General features: G+C 57.9%; 2 protein-coding genes across 5 annotated transcripts in view; both read right to left on the bottom strand.

Moving 5' to 3' along the window:
* The window catches only part of ARHGAP8 (Rho GTPase activating protein 8), a gene marked incomplete at its 3' end in the record, with an annotated part of 65140 nt that extends 64778 nt beyond the window's left edge, over window positions 1-362 (bottom strand). The window contains 1 exon segment of the mRNA XM_082635302.1: window positions 288-362.
* Window positions 363-6769: 6407 nt separating this feature from the next.
* The window catches only part of PRR5 (proline rich 5), a 33620-nt gene continuing 15793 nt past the window's right edge, over window positions 6770-24596 (bottom strand). For 2 of the 4 annotated variants that reach the window (XM_082635892.1, XM_082635890.1), the window contains 6 exons: window positions 22497-22545; window positions 20926-20983; window positions 16086-16177; window positions 15538-15678; window positions 11898-12033; window positions 9382-10332 (listed from right to left, as the gene is read on the bottom strand). In XM_082635892.1, the coding sequence (XP_082492018.1) occupies window positions 9857-10332; window positions 11898-12033; window positions 15538-15678; window positions 16086-16177; window positions 20926-20983; window positions 22497-22545 (952 nt within the window). In that variant the 3' untranslated portion in view covers window positions 9382-9856. Of the gene's footprint in view, window positions 7328-9381; window positions 10333-11897; window positions 12034-15537; window positions 15679-16085; window positions 16178-20925; window positions 20984-22496; window positions 22546-24596 lie in introns of those variants that run through there. The other 2 variants (XM_082635891.1, XM_082635893.1) reach the window with 2 other exon arrangements.

Raw genomic sequence — 24596 nt, 5'->3', positions numbered from 1 at the left:
AGCGAGGGAGCAGGGAAGGAGGGGACTGGGGTTCAGGGAGGGTGCGGGGGAGCAGGACTGGAGGAGTGGGAGAGGAGCGCGCGCTCCTGCAAAACGGGGGTGGGGTAAGGTAGGGGTTGGGGTGTGGGAGGCACCGGGGTCCACGCCCGTCTCCGCGCCGCGTCATGTGGCCCCGCCCCCCTCCCCGCCTCGGCTTGCCCGCCTGAGCAATGCGCCCAGCCCCAGAACCCGCGCTGCGTCCCAACCTGGGCCCAGGCGGGTTCCCTCCCGCGGACAATGGGCCTTACCTGACTACAGCTCCGCCGGTGCCTCACCTGGGCTCGGCTCAGCTTGCGACTCACCTGGCCCCGCCCCGGACATGGTTTCCATGCAGGCCCCGCCCCTCGCCCCGCCCCGCGCGCTACCCCGCCAGCGCTGTTTCCCTGGAGCACAGGACCTGAGTGGCCCAGAGTCTTTGCGGGCTATGCCTGCATTTCTGCGCATGGGCAAAGTCACTGTTCCAGCCCTGAGGCGGGGGTCATGTACTCAGGAAAGACCAGGCTGTGGCCCAGATACCCCAGAGGTGCCACTGACGTTCCGGGGCCCCAGGCAAGAAGATGACTGGTCCTCCGATAGGATCGCATTCCCACTCGGAGAGCCGCTCAGGAGGTGACGTTCTAAGGGTGGATTTCTATCAGGCCCGGTGTCTGGCGCCCCCTTCTGGCTGCAGCTCTGTCTCCGCTGCTTCCTCCCTGTCTCCTTGGTTTCTGAAGGTCGGCGCCCCGGGACTGGGTCTGCACCTGCTTTCATTTACTCCCCAGCCTCCTGCTTTCAATACAGCCTATACCAGATGATCCCCAACTGATGTCTCCCGACTCCAGCCTCCTGCCTCTGACTGCCCACCTGACATCCCCACACGTCCACGTGGGCTCCTCTCCTGGGCTTCCCATCCGGTTCTCCACCAGCCCCTTCCAAACCCGTCGGGGCATCCCTGGCTCCTCTCATTCCCTCACACCCCATGCGTGGTCCCTGGATGAGCCCCGATAGCTTTTCCTTCAAAACATGTCACAGTGCCACCACTTCTGTCCACCCACACTGGCCCAGGTGGTCCAGGCCACCAGCATCTCTCACGTGGCTCAGTGCAGCAGCCTCCTAATGCATCTCCTGGCTTCTGCCCTTGCCCCTTTCCATCTGTGTTAACACAGCAGCCAGGGGGAGCCTTTCATGAGATCCTGCCCTGCCCCTGCTCGTGTCCCTCCCCGTCCTGCTCTTGCGGGAGGGGGCTGGCGCTAGCAGCTGCACAATCCCAGGCTGCCTTGCGTGGAAGGTGGCACGGCTGCTGGCAGCTCTGGGGTCACGTGTGGTGGGCTCTGTGGTCCCCAGTGGCCTGTGTACAGCAGCCAAGACAATCAGGTGTGTTGACCCCTCCCCATTTCTAGAGGGGGGATCTGATTGCAGAGGCCAGCTGGCATAATAGCACACGCTGCTACAGTGACTGGTTCCGGTTCCAGAAGTCACTGGGCCTAAGCCAATGACGCAGGCCTTCGTTGGGCCACAGTGAGCAGTTCAGGACGCTCCAGTTGGTGGGAGGAGCTGGACTTTGCCTGGAAGTTTAGGGAAGAACAAATCCTGCTCTGTCCTTTCCTCTCCCCCAACTTAGATGCAAAGCTTAGTGCACTGGGAATAGCAAGAAGCCATCCTGTGACCACAAAGGGATCTAGGCTTAGGATAAAACAGAGATGGCAAGGAACTGGGTCCTTGGTGACCTTGCAGAGCCCCTGGATCAAACCCACCCTGGGGCCCACACTTCCTCCAGACTTTCTCATTAAATACACCAATAAATTCTCTTATTGTTTGAACTAGTTTGAATTTTCTATTTCTTACAACCAAAATGCCCTCTGATAAAATATCTTTATACCTTTTAGCCAAATTGCAAAGAGTTTCTCTCCTGACAGGATTAGCAGAAAAAAAAACCCCAGGGAAGCCCTGGATGGCTGAGCCCAAGACACATGACCGTTCCTGGGATAGGAAGGGAGTTAGGCAGACCAAAACTTTATCCTCCCCAAAGTCAAGACAGTCAGCTTCAAGCCAGTTGTGCTAATGGTAGCCATGAACCATGAGGCCGTTTTCTCGCTGCAGTATCTCCAGTGTCTAGCCCTGCGTCTGGCACATGGTAGCCACTATCCCCCATCAGTATGAATGAATGAATGACCACTGTTTCTCTCTACTGTCACTCAAGCAGCTGCCTGTTTCTGTGCAAAGAATTTGTAACCATCCTAGCACATGGGCCTGTTCATCTCACACAGCACACTTGCATGTTATTATTTGTATGTTCCTTGCTCCCAAAGGACTTTGGTGGTGAGAAAGCAGAAGCATCTATGGTGCTGCCTGACCTCTAAGTCTCATGCATACCGGAGCCCGGGATGGATCAGGAAGGGGGCCTATTTCTGGGTCGAAACCCTCCTTACCTCTCAAAACTTGACAAGGAAATCGAGAGGATGCCTAATGCCAGGGACTCACACTTGATGGGTTTCGTCTAGTGCTTTGCCCTGGTTTCTCTTTTCCTTTTGTGGAATGTAAACGCCTTTTATTATCAATGTCAGATCGGTCTCATGAAAGCGGGACAATTTGCAGGTTTTCTGGTTCAAAAAGAGACTTTGAACAGAAGTAAGAGAAAACAACCCCCAGCTGGTCTACGGCGGGCAGTGTAATTTCATGGTTTTAAGACATGTCAGGGGGAATGCCGCCCTCCTCGCATCTGTGTTTTGTGAAAATCTCATACAAATTCCACTACCATAGCTTAGTGATATTTAAATATATACAATAAAGCAATCATACAGAATGATTGTCAGGAAAAGAATGCAGGTGTATCCTGCCTTTCATAATAAAAGGAAAAAGAAGTAGAAAGAAACTGTGAGACCCAGGCCAGCTCTCTTTTTGGTTCTTCTGTTTTTCCCCAAGCACGTCTAATCAATAACCCACCAGTTAGTCATTTCCTTTTGTAGCTATAACAATAACTCCTTGCATTTCAAATGCTTTGCGATAGAAAAGAAAGAATAATAATGCAAAATGAAGGAATTACATCTGAATGGTATTATTCTCAGCTTTATTAAATTTGCTCTCGGTACAAATGTTTATGAAGTCGGAGAGCTGCTTCTCCCCCAAGCAGCAAATTCCACATCAATAAGCACTGGGGGATGGGAGCTTGAAGGAAGGAGGAAAGAAAGACCCCTGGTCCCTGGTCTTGGGCTTCTCATTTGTTTTTTTCCAAATTAACTCTCCCTGCCAGCTGCTTGAGCCAAGACGTGGTCTGCTTTGAACCTTATTAAAACCATGAAACCAAAATAGGTTGAGCCAAAAGGCATCTGGGAGATCGTGTTCCAACCCTCCCCCTTAAGGGCGCAGACCAGCGAGGTAAGGGGTTTTCTCTGCTGCAGTGTAGCCAAGCCAGGAACCCCAGCCAGGTTTCCCGACTCCCTGCCCTCCTATCATGTGCCCTGGTCCAAGTTTTAGAGCAAATGCATTTGGTTGTTAGCATTGACTGCAAACTGAGTACAACCCATATGCACACTCCACGATGTCTTCTGTGATTGCTTGGACCTAATTGTTGAAACTCTTTTGATTTGAAACTGATTAGGTGACATTCTTGATGCCTTTTTGACATCAGGCTGGAACGCTGGTTGTGTCCTCTGACACCGTGCACCTTTCAAATGCCCTTGCTGTATTGGGATTCCCTGTCTTACCAGTCTCTCCACACGAGGTGGCCAGACCACTGGTTTACCCAGAGTCCTTTGCAGCGAGGACCCAGACATTGACTAGGCTCCACCGTTGCGACCTACACCATAAGAGAAGAGGTGGCCCTGCAATTCATTATGGAAAGGGACAGCCTCGGACGTTCAGCTGGGGGGCGGGGCGGGACACTGCAGTAGGTACAAGTTTAAATACCTGGGACGTGATTGCTATTGATGCTGGTGACAGTTGTGGGTTTGGTCCAGTACAACTGGAGCATCCCTGTGTGGTAGAAGCATCTCTGAGTGGTGGGAGCATCTCGGTGCCATAGCAGCCTCTCCGGGCAATGGGAGTATCTCTGTGGGGTGTGAGTATCCCTGTGCAGTGGCGCAGTAGTGGCAGTTTCCCGACCAGGCCTGTCATATGCGATGGTTTGAGGCATTGTTCCTGGAAGGTAAGCCTCGAGCTTGGCTCTCCCACCTCCTGACAACTCTAGGAACTCCCAACATCCTTTAATAAACTCCTTCTCTGGGTAATCAGCCAGAATCTGCTGCCATTGCTTGCAAATAAGAGCCCTGCCTTATCCTGCATCCTCCTATTTCATGCTACAAACACAGGCTGACATAAATCCCCATAGTGAAAAGAGAAATGCCACGAGAAATTCTTCTTGTGATGATGTCGATGATGCTTTACATTTTTATAGCTTTCTACAGTCTGTTAAAGCAGTTCTGAGTTTTCTGCAAACACGTCTGTCAATGAGGAGAAGGGTTCTTGGGTGAAACCATCAGTTTATTAAGTCTATCACCTTCAGGTCAAAATCCATTAAGTGCTTGTTGGGCCCCATATATTGTCATCTGCACAGAGCTTCTTAATCAAGGATGCTTGGTATCTCGGGGTTTGTGATCTTACAGCCCCTGCTCTGTGTGTGTCCATAGCGTACAGACAAGCAGAGAAATATCACCGGTCACAGAATATTACATCTGGAAAGATCCTCACTATGGATGAGGAATCTGAGAATGAGTGACTGGCCCAATATTACACAGCAAGGTAGTGACCAATTCAGGATCAGAACCCCGGGTCCTGGCTCTGCCCACGAGGGGTATGCAGCACACATAAATAAATAAAATGCCACATCCCAGTATCAGCCTTCTCCCCATCCATAGATGACCTTCCTCTAGAGTGTTTGGGAAAGAGGAGTGTATCAGTTAGTCATGCCAGGTTATACTGCAGCAACAAATATCCCCAGTCTCATGGGCTTACACCAAATTAGGTCTACTTCTCATGCACGCTGCCTGTCCACAGCCCCCTGGGACCCGGCCTGCTGGAGCAGCCCCATCTGGATAATGCCAATCACCACACAGAGAAAGGGAGAGCTCTGGAGGGGTCTCTGCCTGGCAATGAAAAGATCCAGCGCCAAAGGGGCCCTCTGCTCAGAAGTCGCTGGCCAGAGCTGGTCACAGCACCCCAGCCAGCCCCAAGGGGACCAGGAAGTGTGGGCCTTCTGTGTGCTCGGGAAGCAGGGAGCGGAAGACCATTGTGATTTTAGGGACTTATCTTGAGTCTGTGCCCGTTGCATCCCTGGCACATGCTCCTCTGCCCAGCAGCCTCCCCCCGACTTCTCCCAGCATCCCCAAGAGTACTGCCCACTTCACTGCTGGACACGCCTGAGCTTTGGGAACACGATTCCCTGCTGGAATGCTGCTGCCCTCCACTCGGGCCCTTGCAGAGGGGCCCACACAGGCCGTCCACGCTCCCCAAGGCAAGCGCTGCAGAACTGCAAGGAGAAAGGGAATTCTCCATTCCCCCTCCCTCCCTTTCTTCCTTTCGTTCTTGTGTGTGTGCAAGCGTGCGTGTTTTAATGTGGTAAAATACACGTAACATAACATTTACTGTCATAACACATCTAAGTCTACAGTGAGTGTTGTTAAGTACACTGACATTGCAAAACGGAAACTTGGGACTTCCCTGGCTGACCAGTGGTTGAGGCTCCGCGCTTCCAATGCAGGGGATGCGGGTTTGATCCCTGGTCAGGGAACCAGGATCCCACATGCCGTGTGGTGTGCCCCCCCACCCCCCGCCAAAAACAGTTTTAAAACAAGAAAACTGAAACTCTGTCCCCATAAACACTGACTCCCCCTCCCCCTGCCCCTGGCCCCCACCATCTACTTTCTGTCTTGATGAACTTGACCCCTCTAGGTGTCTCACGTAAGTGGAATCCTACAGTATTTGTCCTTTTGTGACTGGCTTGTTTCACTTAGAAAGGTTCATCCCCAGTGTAGCCCATGTCAGAATTTCCTTCCTTTTTAAAGGCTGAGTCATATTTCATTGAACGGATGGACCACATTTTGTTTATCCATCATCCACTGAGGGACACCCTCCCCTCCTGCAGCTATACATAGTTTTCATTGCTGTCCCATCACATCAAGGACTGTGTTCCCAAGAATATAGGTCCTGGGGACACATACACACACACACACACCCCAACAGCCAATTTCCCTTCCTCCCTCCCCCCACAACCAGGCAGGAGTTCCATACTCTACCAGCAATGTTCCTGGAACCAGCTATCCCTTGAGACTGTGGGCCTCTAGGGTGGTGGGCAGGGAGCCTGTATCCTGTGTGCCCTTTACTCCCTGAAGGGCTGAGTCCAGCTCCTCTGGTGGGGAGAGGAGGCCAGCAGACACTGAAGGGCTTACAAGGCCCCAGCGGAGGGGAGTGTGGAGTCCCTCCTGCCCATAGGTGGGCGGCAGGGTCTGGAGTGCAGCGCTCAGACAGCCCGCTGCCTGGGGAAAAAACTTGGCAAAAGCGACAGCTTTGTGCTCGTTAACTGACCTCGGAGTGGCGGTCAGCCTCTCTGTGACAAATCGCCTTGTCACCAGCAGAAGTGGGGACTGTGCTGACGTTACACCCAGCGGTTGCTGGTTCCACTCATCACCACCCCGACCCCGGTCAGCAGGTGACCTGCAGGAGATCTGTTTACTGATGAGTTAATAAGGTATCACCAGTCACACATTTTAAAGAGACCTTCAAGGTTGTACGCCAGCATAGCTGGTTTCCTCGTCATCCTATGCATTTTATTGTGAAAACACTATTCTAAGACTGTTCCTGGGTTTCCCAGGACGCCCGAAGGAGATACACAGGGCAGGTCAAGACCGCCGGAGGTGGAGGATGGCCCCCACTCAGTGCTGACGGGGAGTCCCCAGGTGTACTTTTTTAATAAAATCTTTTTCACTTCCCCCAGATCTCCTGGATGTGCAGCTCTCTGTGGCCCCTTGTACCCCCTTCACCGTGAGCACATCCTCTCCACAGCGAGCACCCCTGCTGCAGGCTGCTGGACGGACGGGACCGACATCCTCCTCTGACTACAGGGGATGCTCCGCAATCTGCTTTTTGGCTGTTTCGCCTGAAGTGCTGTTGACTTTGATTACTTAGTGGGACCTTCCATTTCAGATGCCTTCGGAACAGCCACCTCAGAACCCGAGCATAGCCAGCACGGCTCACAGCACGCAGACTCCCAGCATCCGGCTGAGATGCAGATCCGGCCTCAGCATGCGTGGACTGGCCTGAGATCCTGCATCTGAGAGGCAAAGGCGAGCGCAGTCATCAGGGTCTCCTGGAAGACCTACAACAAATAAACCAGAAAAAGACAGAAACAGTGAGCTGGTCTCTTGCACCCCAGCCCTGGAGATGCAGACGGACCATCCTCTGAAGGCGGCTCCCCTGCTGATGCTGAGGCCGGATCAGCCTTCAGTTAACTGAGCAACCAACGTGTGCTGGGCACTGACCTGGGGCTGAGGGCTCAGTGGGAACAGGGCAGGGGGGGACTCCTGGCCACATGGGGCTGCCTTCTAGTGGGGAGAAGAGCTAATAACAAATTCATTTCTTCCAGAGGGGTCTCCCATGAGCTAAAACCTCCGAGCCTCTCTCGGGTTCTGGTCCCTCCGAGACAGATGTAGTTTATCCACTGTCTCTTTCTGCTCTGAAAGAAAACCGCACTGCATAAGCTTCTGACCGCACAGTCCCTGTTTCCACCCAGGAAACAGGAGGTGGAGAGAGGACTCGGGGATGGGAGGGGGGTAGGCCAGTGGGGCGGACACAGGGCCATAGGCCGGCCTTAGCCACAGCTAGCTTGGGGCTTGGCCTGAGCTCCCTGGTGGCCAAAGTGAGACACGGTCAGTGATGTGACCTTCATTGTAAGGTTTGGTTCTTGGATGGAACACCTGGGTTTCATCTTAAACCAAGGCCCACACGTCTGTACGTGAAGGTTCTGTAGATTTGGGGGGACCAGCAATAGCTGATTTTCTATCCGAATTTATGTGTTCCCTGGTCCTGATTTTTCACTTATAATTTACCAGTTTATAGCAAGATATTTTGATGTAGAGTACCTCAAACATTTTTCCAACAAGAGTGGGTGCAACCCATGGACACACTCAAAGCCCACCTTGATGGGACACCCCTTTATGGGGGGAGCGGGGGCAGCCCTGGCTGGAGGCCCCGCCTGGGTGTCTGGAGCTGCTGCGGGACCCAGGCTCAGCACCCACCCCTCCCGGTTTCTGTCTCCCCACTGCTGGAAAGGCACGGCTGGCCGGTGTCTGGGGCTCCCCTTCCGCCTGGGGTGGAGGGATTGGTCAAAGAGCTCAGGGTCCCCCACAGACAAAGGTCATGCCTGGGCGTGGGGCCGTATGTCAGCAGGTGCCAGCAGAGTCCCCAGGGATCAGAGCAGGCCCGGCAGCCCATGAGGTGGCAGTGCTCAGACCTCCACGATAGAGCCCCCGACACTCGGGAGGTGAGGGCAGGACAGGGCCCAGTGCCGCGGGGGGCTGGGGGGGACAGAGCCCAGGCAGACAGCCCCCTGCTACAGCCTCTGCCCTTTGCCTCGTCCTTCCGTCTCGAGGGGACCCTGCCCATAATGCTCCCCACTCCAACCCAGGCTCAGCCGGTCCCAGGCCTATCCTGGGTTCCATAATGGAGCTGGGAGCCAAGCAGGGCAGTTCAGGGATCTCAGCCCCATCAGCGGAGCTGAGTGGCCACATTCTCGTTGGTCCTCAGACCAGGGACAGGCTTCCGGCCCCATGCCCCACACCTGGTTCCTCTGAGGCTGGCTCACTTCCGCTCTCTCGGCCACCGCCCCTGGCACCTTCCCAGTCCTGAGGAGCCACGAGGCCCCGTGCAGTCAGTGCATCCCCAGATCAGACCACAAAGCTTCGCTCCTACCCTGCCGTCCCCTGTGCACCCCACCCTGGACTGGAGCAGGGGCTCCTGGCTCACTTTTCCCACTAGACAGGAGAAACTTGTCCCCCCAGGTGGCTCCCCCTGCAGACCCTCGTGGGCTGACGCTTCTCACCAGGCGCCCACCTCCCTTCCCCGACCACCCGACTCCCAGCAACCCCCAATCGCCGGCTCACGCGTCCTGGGTCTGTCCTGTTATCTGCTTGTAGGGCACCCACTCCCCACCTCCAACCAAAGGTTAACTCCACAAGAAGGGAGCCCTGGGAACGGGGTCGGGGGTCTCCCACCCAGCCTGGAAGGCCCCCTCCAGAGGCCCAGAGCCGGCCCTGGGAACCTGCGCCCTCTGGGAGCGGGAAGGGGAGACCCCGGTGAGGCCGGGTGCAGCCCGAGGGTGAGGACCCTGGAAGAACGTCCTCGGGGCCTGGCATTGCAGACACAGCTCGAGAGCCGGGCAGACAAGTTTTATTCCACCCGCTTCCCGCCCACGGCCACCCCAGGCCGAGCGAGGACAGGCTGCGTGGAGGGTCTGGGACAGAGGTGCACACAGGAGGTCACGCTGTGGCCTGAGGCGAGCGGGGGGTGGGGAAGCAGTTCTGCCACTGACCCTGGGGGTCTCTCCGGGGGCCTGGCTGAGCTGAGGGGTTCACAGTCTCCATGGTGTGGACACTGGAGGGCTGAGCAGGCTGGGGCACAGGGAAAAGTCAGGCCTGCTCCACGCACAGGAGGCTGCCCTGCACCTGCTGAGCCCGACGCCCCAGAACAAAGGTGCCGGGGTCTCGGGCGGCAACAGTCTTTTCGACAAAGACTCAGGAATGCCACAGTGGCTGAGGCTGACGAGACTGGACAGGACAGAGTAGAAAACTCTCGCATTCACGCACCGCACAGGCGTACACACGGGGTCAGTAAAAACACAAGGCCTGGGTCACACGACGCTCTGCCGGCCCCCTGCCCCCTCAGACTCAGACGTGCCACAGCCACCGCCCCGGCCAAAGTCAATGAAGATCCCTCCCGAATCCGAGTCGACCGACTCCAGGATCTGGTCCACCAGGTTCTCGGGGCTGGATGAGGCTGGGGAGCTGCGGGCCGGGCCTGGGCCAGGCTCAGGGGGCTGCGCCAGTGGGTACAGTCTGCTGGGGCAGGGCCCCGACGGGGGCGCCGGGGAGGGTCTGAAGGTCCCAGCAGGGTCCTGGCCGGGTGTGTCAGCAAAGCCCTGGGGTTCAGGGCAGGATGTCATCTCGGAGACCGAGTGCCTGCGGATGCCCGTGCCGCCGGCCACCGCGCCCTCGGCCTCATGCTCCGCCACGGGGTTCAGCAGCGGCGTATTGTAGCTCTTGGACCGCACCACCGGGTTCTTGGCCAGGATGTCCCCCGATCGGGAGCGGCGCAGGAAGTGCTTCTCTGCAGACAGACAAGACAGACAGGGCATCAGGCATGGGGCCAGGGTGGGGCTGGCCAGATGCTAGGGAACACCCACTGCAAGCACCTACTTTGCGCCCAGCTCTGCATGAAGGGACCACTAGAGGGAAAAGCCCGACCGGTGTAGATCCTGCTGGGGCAGCCTGGAGGGGAGTCGGGGTTTCCACCCCAGCTGATACTAGGTCCACCCCTATGTGACCTCCTTCTCTCCTCGGTCCGGCCTCTCAGCCTGGAATGGGGGCGGGGGGCCTCAAGTCAACCGCCTGGGTTCAAACATGCACCTTGCCAGTGACCTGTGCACGTGCCTCAGTTTCCTCACCTGCGGAAAGTCAACAAACCCAAGCACTTGCTGCATGCCAGCACTTTCTTAGGCAGACAGCCCCTGTCCTCAGAGCTGGAGTCCTACTGTGTGTGGGGGGGACTAGAAACCCCTCTGGGTGGGCCTCAGGTCGGGCAGTGGCAAGTGCCCGGATGGGGCAGCACGTGAGCTCAGGGCTGGGGTTTATTCCGAGTGTGGGGGGAGACCCCGGGGGTGGGAGAGGACAGATATAGGGGCAGGTCTCAGGCTCCCACTCAGGACCCTGCAGTTCCAGAGTTGACCACCAGGTGGCAGGGCTGAGCGGGATGAACCAGGGGCCGTCCTGGACCACAGGAGACAGGCTCCCTCTTTGCCTGGCAGGGGTCTCGGTGTCCAGGGCCACACAGACCTCAAAGTTCCTCCAGTTGCTGGAGCCCCGCCTGAGCTGGGACATGCTAGCTGGGCAGGTTTTATACCTGCAGGTGGGTGGGCCCTCTGGACGAGGAGACACTCCTGATGAGCTCTCGTACCGCTGTCCCCTTGGTTCTCTTCATGCATTTCTTCCCAGGCCTGGATCCTCCCTGCCCTTCAGCTCCCAGTCTGGCCTTCCCTGAGCTCCCCGCCCATGGCCCTCATGTCACCTGGGCACTGGTCCCCTTGGGCACTCATCTGGGGATGGCTTACTCATTGGTCTGCCTCCTCTGGTGGACAAGAGCTCATGAGGGTGGGGCTTGGTTTCTGCTGAACCCTCAGGACCAAGAACAGGGGCTGGCGCACAGTAGGTGTTCAGTTTACAGTGCTGAACGAACCGACGGGGCCAGGCAGCCCCAGGATGCCCAGCCATGCCCACCTCACAACCCCTCCACGCCCCCGTGAGTCCCCAAATAAGCCAGGAATTCTTGGGCTCCGGGCCTTTGCACGTACTGGGTCCTCTCCCTCGTCAACTCCTGACTTTCAGGACTGAGCTCAGATGTGACCTCCATGGGGGATGTGGGGGCCTCTGCCGGGCTCTCAGGGGAGTCACTGCAGTACCACTGTGACATCAGCCCTTCAAGGAGGGACCCCACGTGACCCACCCTTTGCCCAGTGCCCCGCACACAGCACTGCCGATGGACGCTCAGGACAGGTTTGCCGTGGCTGCACATCTGGTTCTGCATGACTCCCCTGGGAGGCCTGGGCCCTAGCCCGGGCAGAGGTGGATGGGGCCAGGGGTCACCCCACTCCCACCCACGCCCAGGCGACCCCCTACCCAGGATGCAGGAGTGTGTGAAGGCACCCTCGCTGGAGTAGAGGCCGTAGGTGCCCAGGTAGGGCGACACCACCTTCTGGATCAGCGTCTCCAGGCGCAGGTAGTCTTTGGTCACTCCCCGGGACTCGTGCACCCCCTGCAAGAGGGAGGGGTGCGGGGGTCCGCCGGTCGGCCTGTTCCCTGCCTCCCTAGCCCAGCCGTGCTTAGCTCAAAGGCCACCACGAACAGCGCCCTCCCCCTCCCCCGGGGTCCTGGCCCCACACTCTCCCTTCCCAGCTGTCTCTCGGGTTGGGGCCTCTGGGCCACCCTCCTGCTTTAATGCCCTCGTGGCTGCCTGCTGCACACAGGAGCCGGTGTGGCTGGGAGACCATGACGCCTGCAGGAAAGGGGTCTGTGGCCAAATTAGGCTGGGCACCCTGCACCTCCCCCTCGGGACAGTTGTGTGTCCCCTTCTGTGAGCTGGCTTCCCAGAAGCTCTGGGCAGTCATGGGGGGCCAAGCTCATTCACCTGGACCCACACCCTTACTCCCTTGCCCCAAGGAGCACTGTAGGCAGGAAAGGCTGCCCCCTGGGCCAGGCCCAGGTCCAGGTCTGTATGCAAGCTGAGCGGTCAAGGCCCATCCATTTGATAGAGCCACCCCTCCCCCTCCCACACTGCTTCCCCTGCCAGGCACCGTCCAGCTCCTCCCAACACCTCCCCTCATTCAGAGCTTTGAAGGGTTTTCCACCCCTCCCATTTCACTGGAGCCAAAGCCTGGAAATGAGGCTGCCCATGGGACAGCCGTGGTCTTGCCCACTCAGCTGTGAGCTGACCAGGAGGCAAGCTCTGGGTTCCCAGCACCCCCGGCAGAGGGCGGGGCACACAGCAGGTTTTTAGTGAGTGCTTGCTGAACTGAATGATGTCTCTGAACGAATGAATCATCCTCAAGGGGCTGCCAGCAGTTAAGAAACAAGATACACCCAGGTTAATGTTAAATGATGATTCAAGACAGCGAGAACCCCACTGTGCTGCCTACAAGAAACCCATTTAAACTATTAAAGACACACACAGACGAGAAGTGAGTGCAGGATTATATGTGATAACACGGATCACGGATCACAGATCACGATAACACAGACCACAGCAGGAGTAGCCCTGTCAATTTCAGACAGGACAGACTTCAGACCAAAGAAATTTATCAGGGATAAGGAAGGTCATTACCTAACGATAAAGAGGTCATTCCTCCCGAGGTGACATAACAATCCCTAATGTGTACACACCTAACACAGAGCAAGAAATTACGGAGGCAAAAAGTGATGGGGCTGCGAGGAGAGACAGAGAAATCCATTCTCCTAGCTGGAGACTTCAACCCCCCTCTCAGAAATAGATCCAGCAGGCAGAAAATCAGGAAGGACACAGATGAACTCAACAACACCATCCATCAACTGGATATACTTGACATCTATTGACAACTTGTCCAATGGCAGAATCCATATTCCTCTCAAGCTCACGTGGGACATTCTCCAAGACAGACCACATTCTGGGCCATAAAACACACCTCAACACATTTAAAAGAACAGAAATCGTACAATGTCTGCTCTCAGACCACGAAGAAACTAAACCAGGAATCCGTAACACAATGATAACTGAAAACCCGCAAACACATGGAAATTAAACAACTCACTTCTAAATGACACAGGGATCAAAGAAGAATTTTTAAATATTTTGAATTAAATGAAAATGAAAACGCAACGTCCAAATTATCAGGATGCATTGAAGCAGTGCCTAGAGGGAAATTTACAGCACTGAGTGGATACATTAGAATATAAAAAGTCTACAGTCAGTCAGTCATGTAAGCTTCCACCTTAGGAAACGAGACAAAGAGCAAATTAAATCCAAAGGAAGCAGAAGAAAAAAAATAAGAATCAGCAGAAATCAACGGAATTGAAAACAGAAAAATGGATGGAGAAAATCAACAAAACCAAAAGCTTTGAAAAGGTCAATAAAATCCACAAGCCTCTAGCCAGACCAACTAAGAACGAGAGAGAGAAGACCCAAATGACTAATATGAGAAACGAAAGAGGGGACATCACTACAGACTCCATGGATCCAGCTGTGTCTGGACAAGGAGGGGGTGCCCCTGGCAGTCATCCAGATGAACCTGAAGGAGCCGTCCCCGCCCCCAGCAACAGTGCCGAGGACGACGTTACTGCTGAGTTGTGCTGGGCGTTTCACAAACTTTATGTCCCTTCATTCCCAGAATTTGTTTCTGATGTCTGGTCTCTGCTCCCCATTGCACAGTGAGGAAATGGGGGCCCTGGAGCTGCATTATTTGTGTACGTTCAGATGCAGGGCTGCTACTCAGCTTCTGGGACCCCGGTGAGAAGGAACATTGATTCGGCAGGTGAAGCATGGGGCACATAGTAGGCCCTCAAAAGATATGCTGACCAGTAAGCTGTGACCGCAGATCCATCTGGGACTTGAAAACAGTGGGGAAAAGTTCACCGCAGGGCTGGGACAAGGCCATTCAAAGTGGAGGCCAAGGCGAGAACAAAGGGTTGAGGTTGGGGGTAGGGGTCGCATCCAGGAGGGGTTGAAGGACACTGGGGGAAAATGGGGCCAAGCCCAGAAGCTGCATGAGGCACAGCGACCACCAGGGGGCAGCACCACCCCGGCCTGGCCGCCACCCAGGGATCAAGATGAGACCTTATTCCTTGGCTTGAAATCCCAGCCTCATCACTTCCTGCCCCCAAGAGGAAGTGCACTATGGAGGACTTTGTGTCGATTTCTCCTCATTATCCTTGGACCTGCCCTGCCAGGTAGGTGGTCTTACTCCATCACACAGCGGAGGAAATAGGCCGAGGGATGCAATGTCCCGCCAGTCGCTGCCTTGTGTGGCCGCCAGGATGACCACCGGCTCCCACCGAGTGTAGCCCGTCGACCGTTCTAACGTCTACGTTCATCAGCCCCTTCTTTGCTCTGGAATCTTCAACCAGCTGCCCTGGGCCCCAGGACCAACCTCACAGACGTAAATTTAGAAGGACTTGCACGTGCATGGGTGGGTTCAGGACAATGAACAGGGTTTGGAGCCTGTCAGCCTCAGGGAAGGCCAGGCTCCTGGCCATCATAGCTCCAGGCAAGCGAGGACTCTATTTCCCCACCTGTAAAATGGGGTGGTTGATGGTGCTCATCCTGGTGCTGTGACAGTGAGATAGGCTGGCAAACTGTAGGGTGCTGTGCCCGCCACAGGGCTTGGGGTGCAGCAGTTTGCAGAAAGGTCCTTCAGAAATGTGTGGAACTGCTGTGGGGAGTGGGAGGCGGTGGCCCCCAACCCCAGTGACTGACCAACGGGGGAGTAAAGGCCTGGCCCCGCTGCCCTCGAGGGACACTCCGTCCACACTCTTGGGCTCCCTGTGGGCTCCCGGGCTGGCCTTCTTGTGAACGAACCCGCACCTTCGTCCAGCGCCTTCTCAGCCCCCGCGGCTTCCTTCTCCCTCCCAGGTTTCTCCTGGGAGTCCCTCCCCCCCGCCCTCCCCCACCGTTGAGAAGTCACGTGGCCCCACATCCGCATCTCAGGCTCTGACTCCGGGGGGCCTGGCCTGAGACGCGCTGCCTGTGCCTGTCCCCGGGCTGAGCACAGCCCCCACGGGCCCCGCCCACCTGCAGCACCAGCAGCATCTGCACGACGGCGGGGGGCACGCGGGCACGGGCCCGGCCCAGCGCGTCCTCCAGCTTCACACTGAGGGTGAGGATGTTCCGGAAGTGCAGCAGAGCCAGCTGGCGCACCGACGGCTCCTTGCCCTGCGGACGTGGGGGCCGCCGCTGTCACGGGAGACCCTTGCTCCCCTGCCCCCACCAGTTAGGGGCGGACCACTGACCCCCAGGCCCCCTTCCACCCCGTCCTCCTCCCCAGATGACCCTCGTTCTGCGGAGAGAGGGCCCCACGCGGCTCCCTCAGGCAGGGGGAGGGTGACTGTCACGCACAGAGCCCCTACTGCGTGCCGGGCACAGCCTACTGGGTGCTGCTAAGGGCTTCCCAAGGCTCTGAGCATGGAGCTGTCCTTATGCCCATCTCGGGGGTGGGGAGCAGGTTCTGGGAGGTCCGGGGGCGAGCGCAGGCGCAGATGGCCCACACGTGGCAACAAGGGCAGAGGTGTGCCCACCCCCAGGCTGGGATGGGCTGTCCCTGTGGCCCAGGAGCCGCTCACCTGCACTGGGTAGAAGACGGCCTGCAGCGTGGGCAGCACGTCGCTGAAGAAGAAGTCCCAGGTCTCTGCCAGCGAGTCCAGCAGCTTCTGTCCTGTGGGCACAGGGACCATCACCATTACCCCGGCGGGCGCCGGCAGATGCTTCCCGCCTTCCCAGGTCGTGAGTCACCTCTCCTGGCAGCAGGAGGACGCGGGATCTGAGGGCCGGGCCCTGGAGGGCCCCCCCACCTGCCAGGGCGATGGGCCCGGATGCCCAGCTTCACCCCCCACCCCGAGCCTCAGCTGCCCCACTAATAAAACGGGGCTGTAGCAGGGCGAACCCCTCAGAGCCGACAGGAGGAAAGGGGATGAAGCAGGGCCTAGGGCAGAGAGGTGCCGGTGGGTCCGTTTCCTCTGCACACGAGCCCTATAGGCACAGCCGGACAGGCGCTCCACTCACACCCTTGTCTCATCCGCCCTCCCCCTCCTTCCGCCCACCCACTGGTCTGTCCCTCTGTCCACCTGACAGACATTCACGCAGCAGCTACGCTGTGCCAGGCCTGGCACTGGGGACCCAGCTGAGCCCAAAACTACCCCAGTCCCACCACGTGACAGGGCAGCAGGACAGTGCACAGCCACCCTGGCGAGGGAGGAGCGACCCCCACCGGGCAGACGAAGTGCCTGAGCCTCAGAGAGGTGCGGGTCTCTCCCTCAAGGGCCTGGGTCCCCACCACCCAGGCTGCCTGGGGTGGGATCTGGGGAGCCAGGGAAACCGCATCCAACAGCAGCAATTGTCCCACGTACGAGGGGGGTCACACAGGGAGAGCTTCCTGGAGGAAGTGATATCCAAGCTAATTCAGGAGGACCGTTTTGCTTGGTGGACTGACACCCTTGGCACATGAACCATGGAAATACACCTGTGGAAAGCAGGCATCTGGACAAGCTCTGTAGGCCTTTCTGCCGGCTCTGGGGAAGCAGCAGCCCCAGTCACAAGGATGGACAGACCCTGGGGGTGGGGACAGCTGAGGTGCCCCCCCCCGGCCGGCTCTGGGCTCCTCCAGGAAATGCCAAGTGCTGAACCCTCAGCCCCTCTGCCTGGAAGGAGCGGAGAGCTGGGATGAAAGGCTGCTGGGTCAGGATAAGCAGGCCTCCGGGACATGTCGCTGAGGCCTCTGCTGCTTGGCGGGACCCAACCTGGAAGCCAGACTAGCAGTTGGCTGGAGAAACACGGCCGTGATGGTGGGTATCTCAAGGAGTGGAGGGGCCAGGGCCACGGGCTGGCCAGCCTCCCGGAGCGCACCGCCCATGCCCGACTCCTCAAGGTTTCCATGGGAACCAGGAGGCCGATCAAGGGCCTTTGCCTCTTGTGCTCCCTTTTCCTGGGCTCTAAGCCCCCCACGCCCCGCCCCCCATAAAGCCCCCGGGTCTGTGTAGGTGCCGGGCTCTGGGAGGGGAGCCTGGTGGGGGTGACCGTGGAGAGGGCGGGTCCACCTTTCCATACATCCGTCTGCTGGCACTGGAGCACCCTGCCTGGCGGCCAGCTCCTGGTCCGACTGGGGGTCCACACCCCACACCGGGCTCTACGGAACCCAGGACGGTGGGTGTCCGCCACCCGAGGAGCTCTGCCTGCATACAAAGGTCCCTTGAGGTCCCCACCGTCACCGGTGAGAAGAAAGGCGGCTCAGTTCCCCGGGCGGCCGTGGGGCGGCTCTGGGCGTGGGCCAGGTGGCGTCTGCGGAGCACAGGCTGCTCTCCAGCCCGTGGGGCGGAAAGGGGATGTCGTACAGTCCAGGCCCCGCCAGAGCCACACGCTGACCAAGGGGCCAGGAAGCTCAGCTCCGTCCCCTGGCTGGGCTCTCTGCTGCCCGGGAACTGTGGTCTGGGGACACCAAGGTCGGCAGGGGTGAGTCAAGCACATGGAGTCAAAGCCCCACCCTGGGGCCCCAGGGAGTCCCTCAGCCCGAGCCTCAGTGTGGTCCTCTGTAAAATGGGCGTGATCAACATGTCCACACTCAAAGGCCAAATGCTGCCCCTGTAGCAAGTGATCAGCTGTTAGCCTGGCGCTGACTACCAGGCCCGCATGGTCTGAGGCCGCGCTGACGCTGAGGACCCACACCACTCAGCGGGCGTGCCCTTGAGCTGGTTCTCCCAGGATGGGGTGTGGGTCAGCCTGTCTGTCTTCCTTTCTTCAGTCCGACTGTGCAGGCCCTGGAAACGGGAATGCACCAGGCTGATCTCAGCTCAGATCTCAGTGGTGAACACAGGGCAGTTAGAAAGGCCACAGCAGGGGCTTGGAGGAGGGTGGCCAGGCTCGGAGGCGAGCATGTGAGGGCCGTCACAGTGCAGTTTGGTGGCCTGACCTTAACAGGCTGGGATTCCTGCAGGATAGGCAGAGCCCAGGGCCCGGAGCCTGCAGAAACCCCAGGCTCCCCCTCAGAGTCCCAGAGCATCTGGCTGCTGAGAAGCTACCCCCGCTGCAGCTGAGCCCACTGAACCACCACCTTGAATGTGGCCCCAGGGAGGGAGGCCTCCCACTTCCAGGAATCACTGTGCTCGGGTTCAAGGCCTTGCTGGAGACTGGAAGGGGGCAGGTGGCAATGTCCTGGGCTGCCCCTCGTGGGGCTACCCACCACCTCCAGCAGAGGCATGGGCTGAGGACATGGCTGGACGCAGGGAGTAGTCTTAAGGAAGAGCTCTCCCTGGGACCCGGTAGGAGGCAGAAAGGGGAGGCTCCCAAGGCAACCCCGCTGGGTGTGATGTCAGCCACTGTCCCCACTGCATTGGCTGAAGGGGGGCAGATGTCCTCTCGAAGAGATGTTTCTAGGCCTGACTCAAAGGCCGCCGCTTCCACGCAGCCCTCCCTGACTGCCAAGGTGGAACTAGCCCTTCCTTCCCCAGGGCTTCCCTTCACTTTGACATTCATCACAGTGGACTCTCACTGTCTGGTCCATGTCTGTGTCCCCAGCTGGGTTGTGAGCCCCTGCCAGGCAGGGCCTAGGTCCAGCTCTAAGTCCCCAAAGGCTACCTGGGGCCTGACCTGTAGTGAGCATATGGGTGGAGCCTGTCTAACCCCCTGTGCTAAGGTGGGGACAGAGGGAAATGACAGTCTGTGGCTGGATGGGAACTGGAGGCCGGGCCCTCTGGCCCCCAGCCTGGGGCTCTGTGCCTGTCCCTGAGGCCAAGGGGGGTTGGATGGGGTCAGTGCTCCCTCCTGGGTGGCCTGGCCGACACGGCCACTGTGGGCAGGACTCCACCAAGCCACACAAAGCGCCTCTTCTCCTAAGGTCCCAGCTCCCCTGGGCCGGAGCTGGTGGGAGGGCAGGCACTGCCGGAATGTGCTGAGTCAGGAGGGGGGCGTGCGAGGGAACCTCCGCCAGCAAATCCTCCTGCTGGCTTGGTGCTGCCCCCTCCAGGAAGCCCGCTCAGACCCCAAACGGCCTGTGCCTCCTGCCCCCACGTCTGTGGTTCTCACAGCCCTTCTCAGGCTCCTGCCTTGGCTGCTTCCCCCCGACACACGCAGAGGCGGTGCAGGAGGAACACAGGACACGTGGCTCTTGAGTTATGCTGAGCACCCCAGGCCTCGGTCTCTGCCTCTGTGAAATGGGCTAAGACCCGTGCTTTCCGGGGTCACTGAGAACTCGAGGAGGAATCTGGAGCAGCAGGGAGAGGAGTGCAGGCTCGGGAGCCAGGCTGCCAGGTAGGGCTGTGTGGCTCAGGCGAGTTACTCAGCCCCTCTGTGCCTCGGTTTCCCCAAGTGTTCAGTGGCTACAACAATGGAACCTTCTTCACAGGGTTGTGGGGTGATCTAGGAGTCAGGCAATGGAAACTGTCGAGACAAGCCCAGCACAGGGTGAGGACGTGCGGGGGCCGGTGCCTGGCACACAGAGGGAGGGTTGTGACCTGCACAGGGCCTGACACACAGCGGGCCCGTAGCAAGATGTGTCAGTTTGAGCTGCGTTCCCCCATAATTTGATTTCTCTCTACATCAACTCACTCCTGCCAGGAGGTGTACACGCAGTACTTGTCACCGCCAGCCCATGGACACAGGGGGCCCAAGGGTTCCGGGACCGGGCACATCCTGCCAGGGCTCTGGGCCTGGCAGAAGGAGACAGCGCCCAGCCAGGACCCTCCCTCTCCTTGCTGAGGCCCGAGCTGGGCAGCGAGGCCAGCTGTGACTTGTGGACCTGCCCCTAGAAGGGCAAAGGGGGTGTGCTCTGGAGTCGGGATGCCCTATGTTCGAATCCCACCTCCACCCCTTACGTGCACTGTGGCTATGGACAAGTTGAGGGCCATCGCTGCGTTGTCCCCCAGCAGTGAAATGGGTACAGTGACCCAAAGGCCTCACAGGGTGGGTATGCACATTAAAAGAGAAAACTTGCCCAGAAGGCCCCGCACCAAGCCTGGGCCCCAAACCCTGGCAGGGAGCCCACATCAGCTGGTCTTCCAGGCGGCAGCTTCCAGCTCTACCTCTTCCCCCGGGTCTAGACCAGTTCGCCTCTGGTCCTCAAAGATCCTGATGGGGGTTCTCCCAGGCTGCTGGGACAGGGTTCACGGGGGCCAGAAGGCCTCATGGGCAGTGAGGTGAAGCAGGGGCCTTCTCCCAGACATCCCTCAGCCCTCCTGGGCCCCAGCAAGATGGGGGGCAGATGCTCTTCCCAGCAGGGTCCCCTCCCGGGATCAGATCTCAGCCCTGCTGCCCTCTAGGCATTGCTTCTGCCCCTCTGGACTCTCTCGACCAGAAGGGCCACACCGCCCACCCAGAGCCCCAGGTGGAGCCCAGGTAAGGCCATGGTTCCCAGCGGCCACACCCGCAAGCAGCGTGGCCTGGCCCCCGGTCCTGGCCGTGGGCCACCAGACTCACCTTCGTAGAAGCGGATCTTGTCTCGCAGTATCACCATGCCTTTTGTCAGCAGCTGGTTCTGCAAGGCACACGTGGAGATGCTGTCACCACCCCGGGGGTGCCCAGGGTCCCCACGGCTCCACCAACAGTCAGCCGAGGCCCAGAGCGGGAAGGACTCACCCACGTCCCAGTCCAGTTGTTGCAGAGCTGGAACCTCAGCTCCCCGGGCGCACGCGGGCAACTGACCCAACCAGGTTGTCCCAGATGGGAGGTGGTGCAGGGACCCCACCCTCACCGCCCCCAAGAGACAGGCCAGGCCTGGGCCTCCTGCTTCAGGCTGGGCGGGCGGGCAGGCAGGCAGCTGCCCCCGCATCCCACAAGGAAGGAGGGACTTTCAGGCAAGAGGGGCCCCGGGACCAAAGGCCTGGCTTGAGCACTGCCATCACCCACTGCCATGAGGCTCAAACGGCAGCCCCCCTGCACTCTCACCCTGGGCGTGGCTGAGTGACACCACGTGGTCTCAGCAGCACTCATAGCAGCCAGAGAGTGGAAACAACCCGGGGACCACAGACGGACGGATGGATAAGCGGGACACGGTCTCGCCACACTGTGGAATATTATTTGGCCGTAAAAAGGGATGAGGTTCTGATACAGGCACAACATGGATGAACCTCGAAAACTCCGTGCTCAGCGAGAGAAGCCAGACACACAAAAGGCAATGCGCTGTGAGACCCCACTGACGTGAAATGTCCACACAGGTAAATCCAGAGAGACAGAAAACAGACCTGTGGTGACCTAGGGCTGTGGGAGAGGGGAATGGGGGTTACCTATCTATAAACATGCGGTTTCCTTTTAGGGGTGATGAAAAAGCCCTGGAATTAGCAGGGACGGTTGCCCAACTCTGTGAATATACTAAATACCACTGAATTACACACTTTCAGTGGGTGTGCAGTATGGTAGGTGAATTACACCTCAATAAAGCTGTTAAATTAAAAAAAAAACAAAACCCTAAACCCACAGGATGGGAGGAGCCGCAGGCTGGTCCTCACCTCACCCTCTCCCAGGTGAGTGGGCACCATGCTCCGAGCCTGCGTGAGGATGCCCCTGCCTGCAGCACCTCGGCCTTCCTGCCTGTGCGACCTCAGGGGTCCTCTCCCCTCCCCGAGCCCCAGGGTTCCACGTGTCCATCCACTTTGCAAGCCTGTGGCCGCAGCGCCTGGGACAGCTCAGCCTCGGCGACACTGGTGCCACGCCGACAGCATCATCACGCGGCTCAGCGCCCTGGGGTTTGTCGATGACCCACCCGTGGGCTCTGGGGACCCACACTGATGCTCCAGGAGGAGGTGGACAACTCATCACAAAACTGACCTCGAGCCGCGCCACGTGCCAGGCAGAGCGGTGAGTCCTCACCTGCGTCTCATCGTATAACCTACCCAACAACCCACACTGGCTAGACGGGGGAAACTGAGTCATGGCCAGGCGGAGACCTTGAACCCAGAGCTCCAAGCACCCACCGGGAGCCAGCGGCCCCTACCCCCACCCTTTCTGGCCAGCTCAGGAAGCAACCCCGCAGGAGAGCAAAGAGCACCCACCTGTAGGTACTCCGTGAAGAAGGACCCCAGCTCCGTCTTCAGCAGCTGCCTGCGGGCGGGAGGGCAGAGTAGAGGGAGGGCAGGAGTCAGAGACCCCACGGTGCCAGCGAGGGCTGGGGGCAGGGCTGGGGGGCCACCTGCAGCGGGAGGCCCACCCCCTTAGCCCAGTGATGTGAGGACGTGACTAGATATTTCTCCAAAGATACACAAATGGCCAATAAGCACGTGGGAAGATGCACCATCATGAGTAACCAGGGGAACCCAAACCCAAACCCCGAGATGGCGCTTCACCTCCACTAGTGCTGTTAGAATCAAAACCCCAGGCAGGAAAAACAAAAGCCGGGCAGTAACAAGTGTTGGTGAGAAGGTGGGGAAATTGAACCCTCATACACGGCTAGTGGGAATGTAAAATGGTGCAGTCTCTGTGCACAACAGCTGGGCGGTTCCTCAAAAGATTAAAGGTAGAGCCATATGACCCAGTAATTCCGCCCCTAGGCGCAGACCTGAGAGCAGTGAAACCGCAGATCCACACAAGGTCTCCTGCACAGATTCTCCCAGCGGCACTGTTCACAACAGCCAAAAGGTAGAAACAACCCAAATGTCCGGCAACAGATGACTGGAGAAACACAGTGGTGTTTTTCACACAATGGGATATTATCTGGCCATAAAAACAAATGAAGCGCTGAAAACTGCCCCAGCTGGGATGACCCCCGAGTACAGAGGACCATTACGCTGAGTGAAAGAAGCCAGATGTAAAAGGCCACACGTACGTAGTACGACTCCATTTATATGAAATGTCCAGAACAGGCAAATCCCTGGAGACAAAGTTGACTGGTATCGGCCAGAGGCTGCTGGGGGAGGACGGGTCACAGGAAGTGACCGTTAAGGGGTATAGGCTTTTTTGGGGGCGGGTGATGAAAGTGTTCTGGAATTAAATAGTGGTAGTTCTACAAGCTTGTGAACGTACTAAATACCACTGAACTGTATGTTGTAAAAGGATAAACCATCTTAAAAAAAAAATCTATACCTGTATCTATTTGGTGGTGGCCTGGGGCTGGGGGGAGAGGGGAATGGGGACTACCTGTCTATAAATATGGGGTATCCTTTTGGGGTGATGAAAAAGCCCTGGAATTAGACAGTTGCACAACTTTGTGAATACACGAAACCACACACACACACACACACGTATATAAAATGGCAGAAAACAAGAATGACGGCCAGACATCAGTCCTGTGACTCTGCAGCATCCCCTGCCCTGCTCGTGGCTGGGCAAAGCCAAGGGATGCAGAGGCGTATTAGGAAAATGGGGCTCCTGGGGCCCCACCCCTGAGTGGCCACATGAGCCCAAAAAAAGCAGGACCCCCCTGGAACGGTCACACACATCAGGCCTGGGAGAAGCAACAAGCCCCTGCTGTGACCTCAGGCAGCCCCTTTCCCTCCCTGGGCCTCAGTTTATCTGTCTGTAAGGGCCATTTTAGCCATTTAGGGTTGGAGTGGGGGGACCCTGCCCCAATTACCCTTTTACTCCTGCCCCAAGCTGATGAGGAGGTTTGCTGCCTATTTTTCCCAGATATTCTTTTGCTGTAGGGACAGGGTGGCACAGGCCAGGGTGTGAGGGAAAGGGCACAGAGGTAGGAAATGCCCCCTTGTGGCAGCTGTGACCCCGGGCAAGTCTCTCGACCTCTCTGAGCTTCAGCCTCCTCCACTAAAATGCAGGACTAATGCCTTGGCTTCGCAGATTCCCTCAAAGCTGGTCCATCCTGGGCCCCTTCACAAGAGCTCAATTCTCAGCTATTCACAGGAAATGAGGGGTACTCGGCGGGGCTGTGACTGCTTTTCTGGGAACAACAGGCCCATCATTAGGCAGGTGGGTCCTTCCTCTGTTGTTGTTTTTTTTTTAACTTTATTTATTTATTTTTGGCTGCATTGGGTCTTCGTTGCTGCGCGCGGGCTTTCTCTAGTTGCGGAGAGCGGGGGCTACTCTTCGTTGTGGTGCGCTGGCTACTCATTGTGGTGGCTTCTCTTGTTGAGCACGGGCTCTAGGCGCGCAGGCTCAGTAGTTGTGGCTCGCGGGCTCTAGAGCGCAGGCTCAGTAGTTGT

This window comes from Mesoplodon mirus, assembly GCF_964341445.2.
Source record: "Mesoplodon mirus genome assembly, chromosome: 11".
Classification (NCBI taxonomy): Eukaryota; Metazoa; Chordata; class Mammalia; order Artiodactyla; family Ziphiidae; genus Mesoplodon; species Mesoplodon mirus.
Note: the sequence above shows the minus strand (reverse complement) of the source record. Positions and strands in the feature narration are given on the sequence as shown.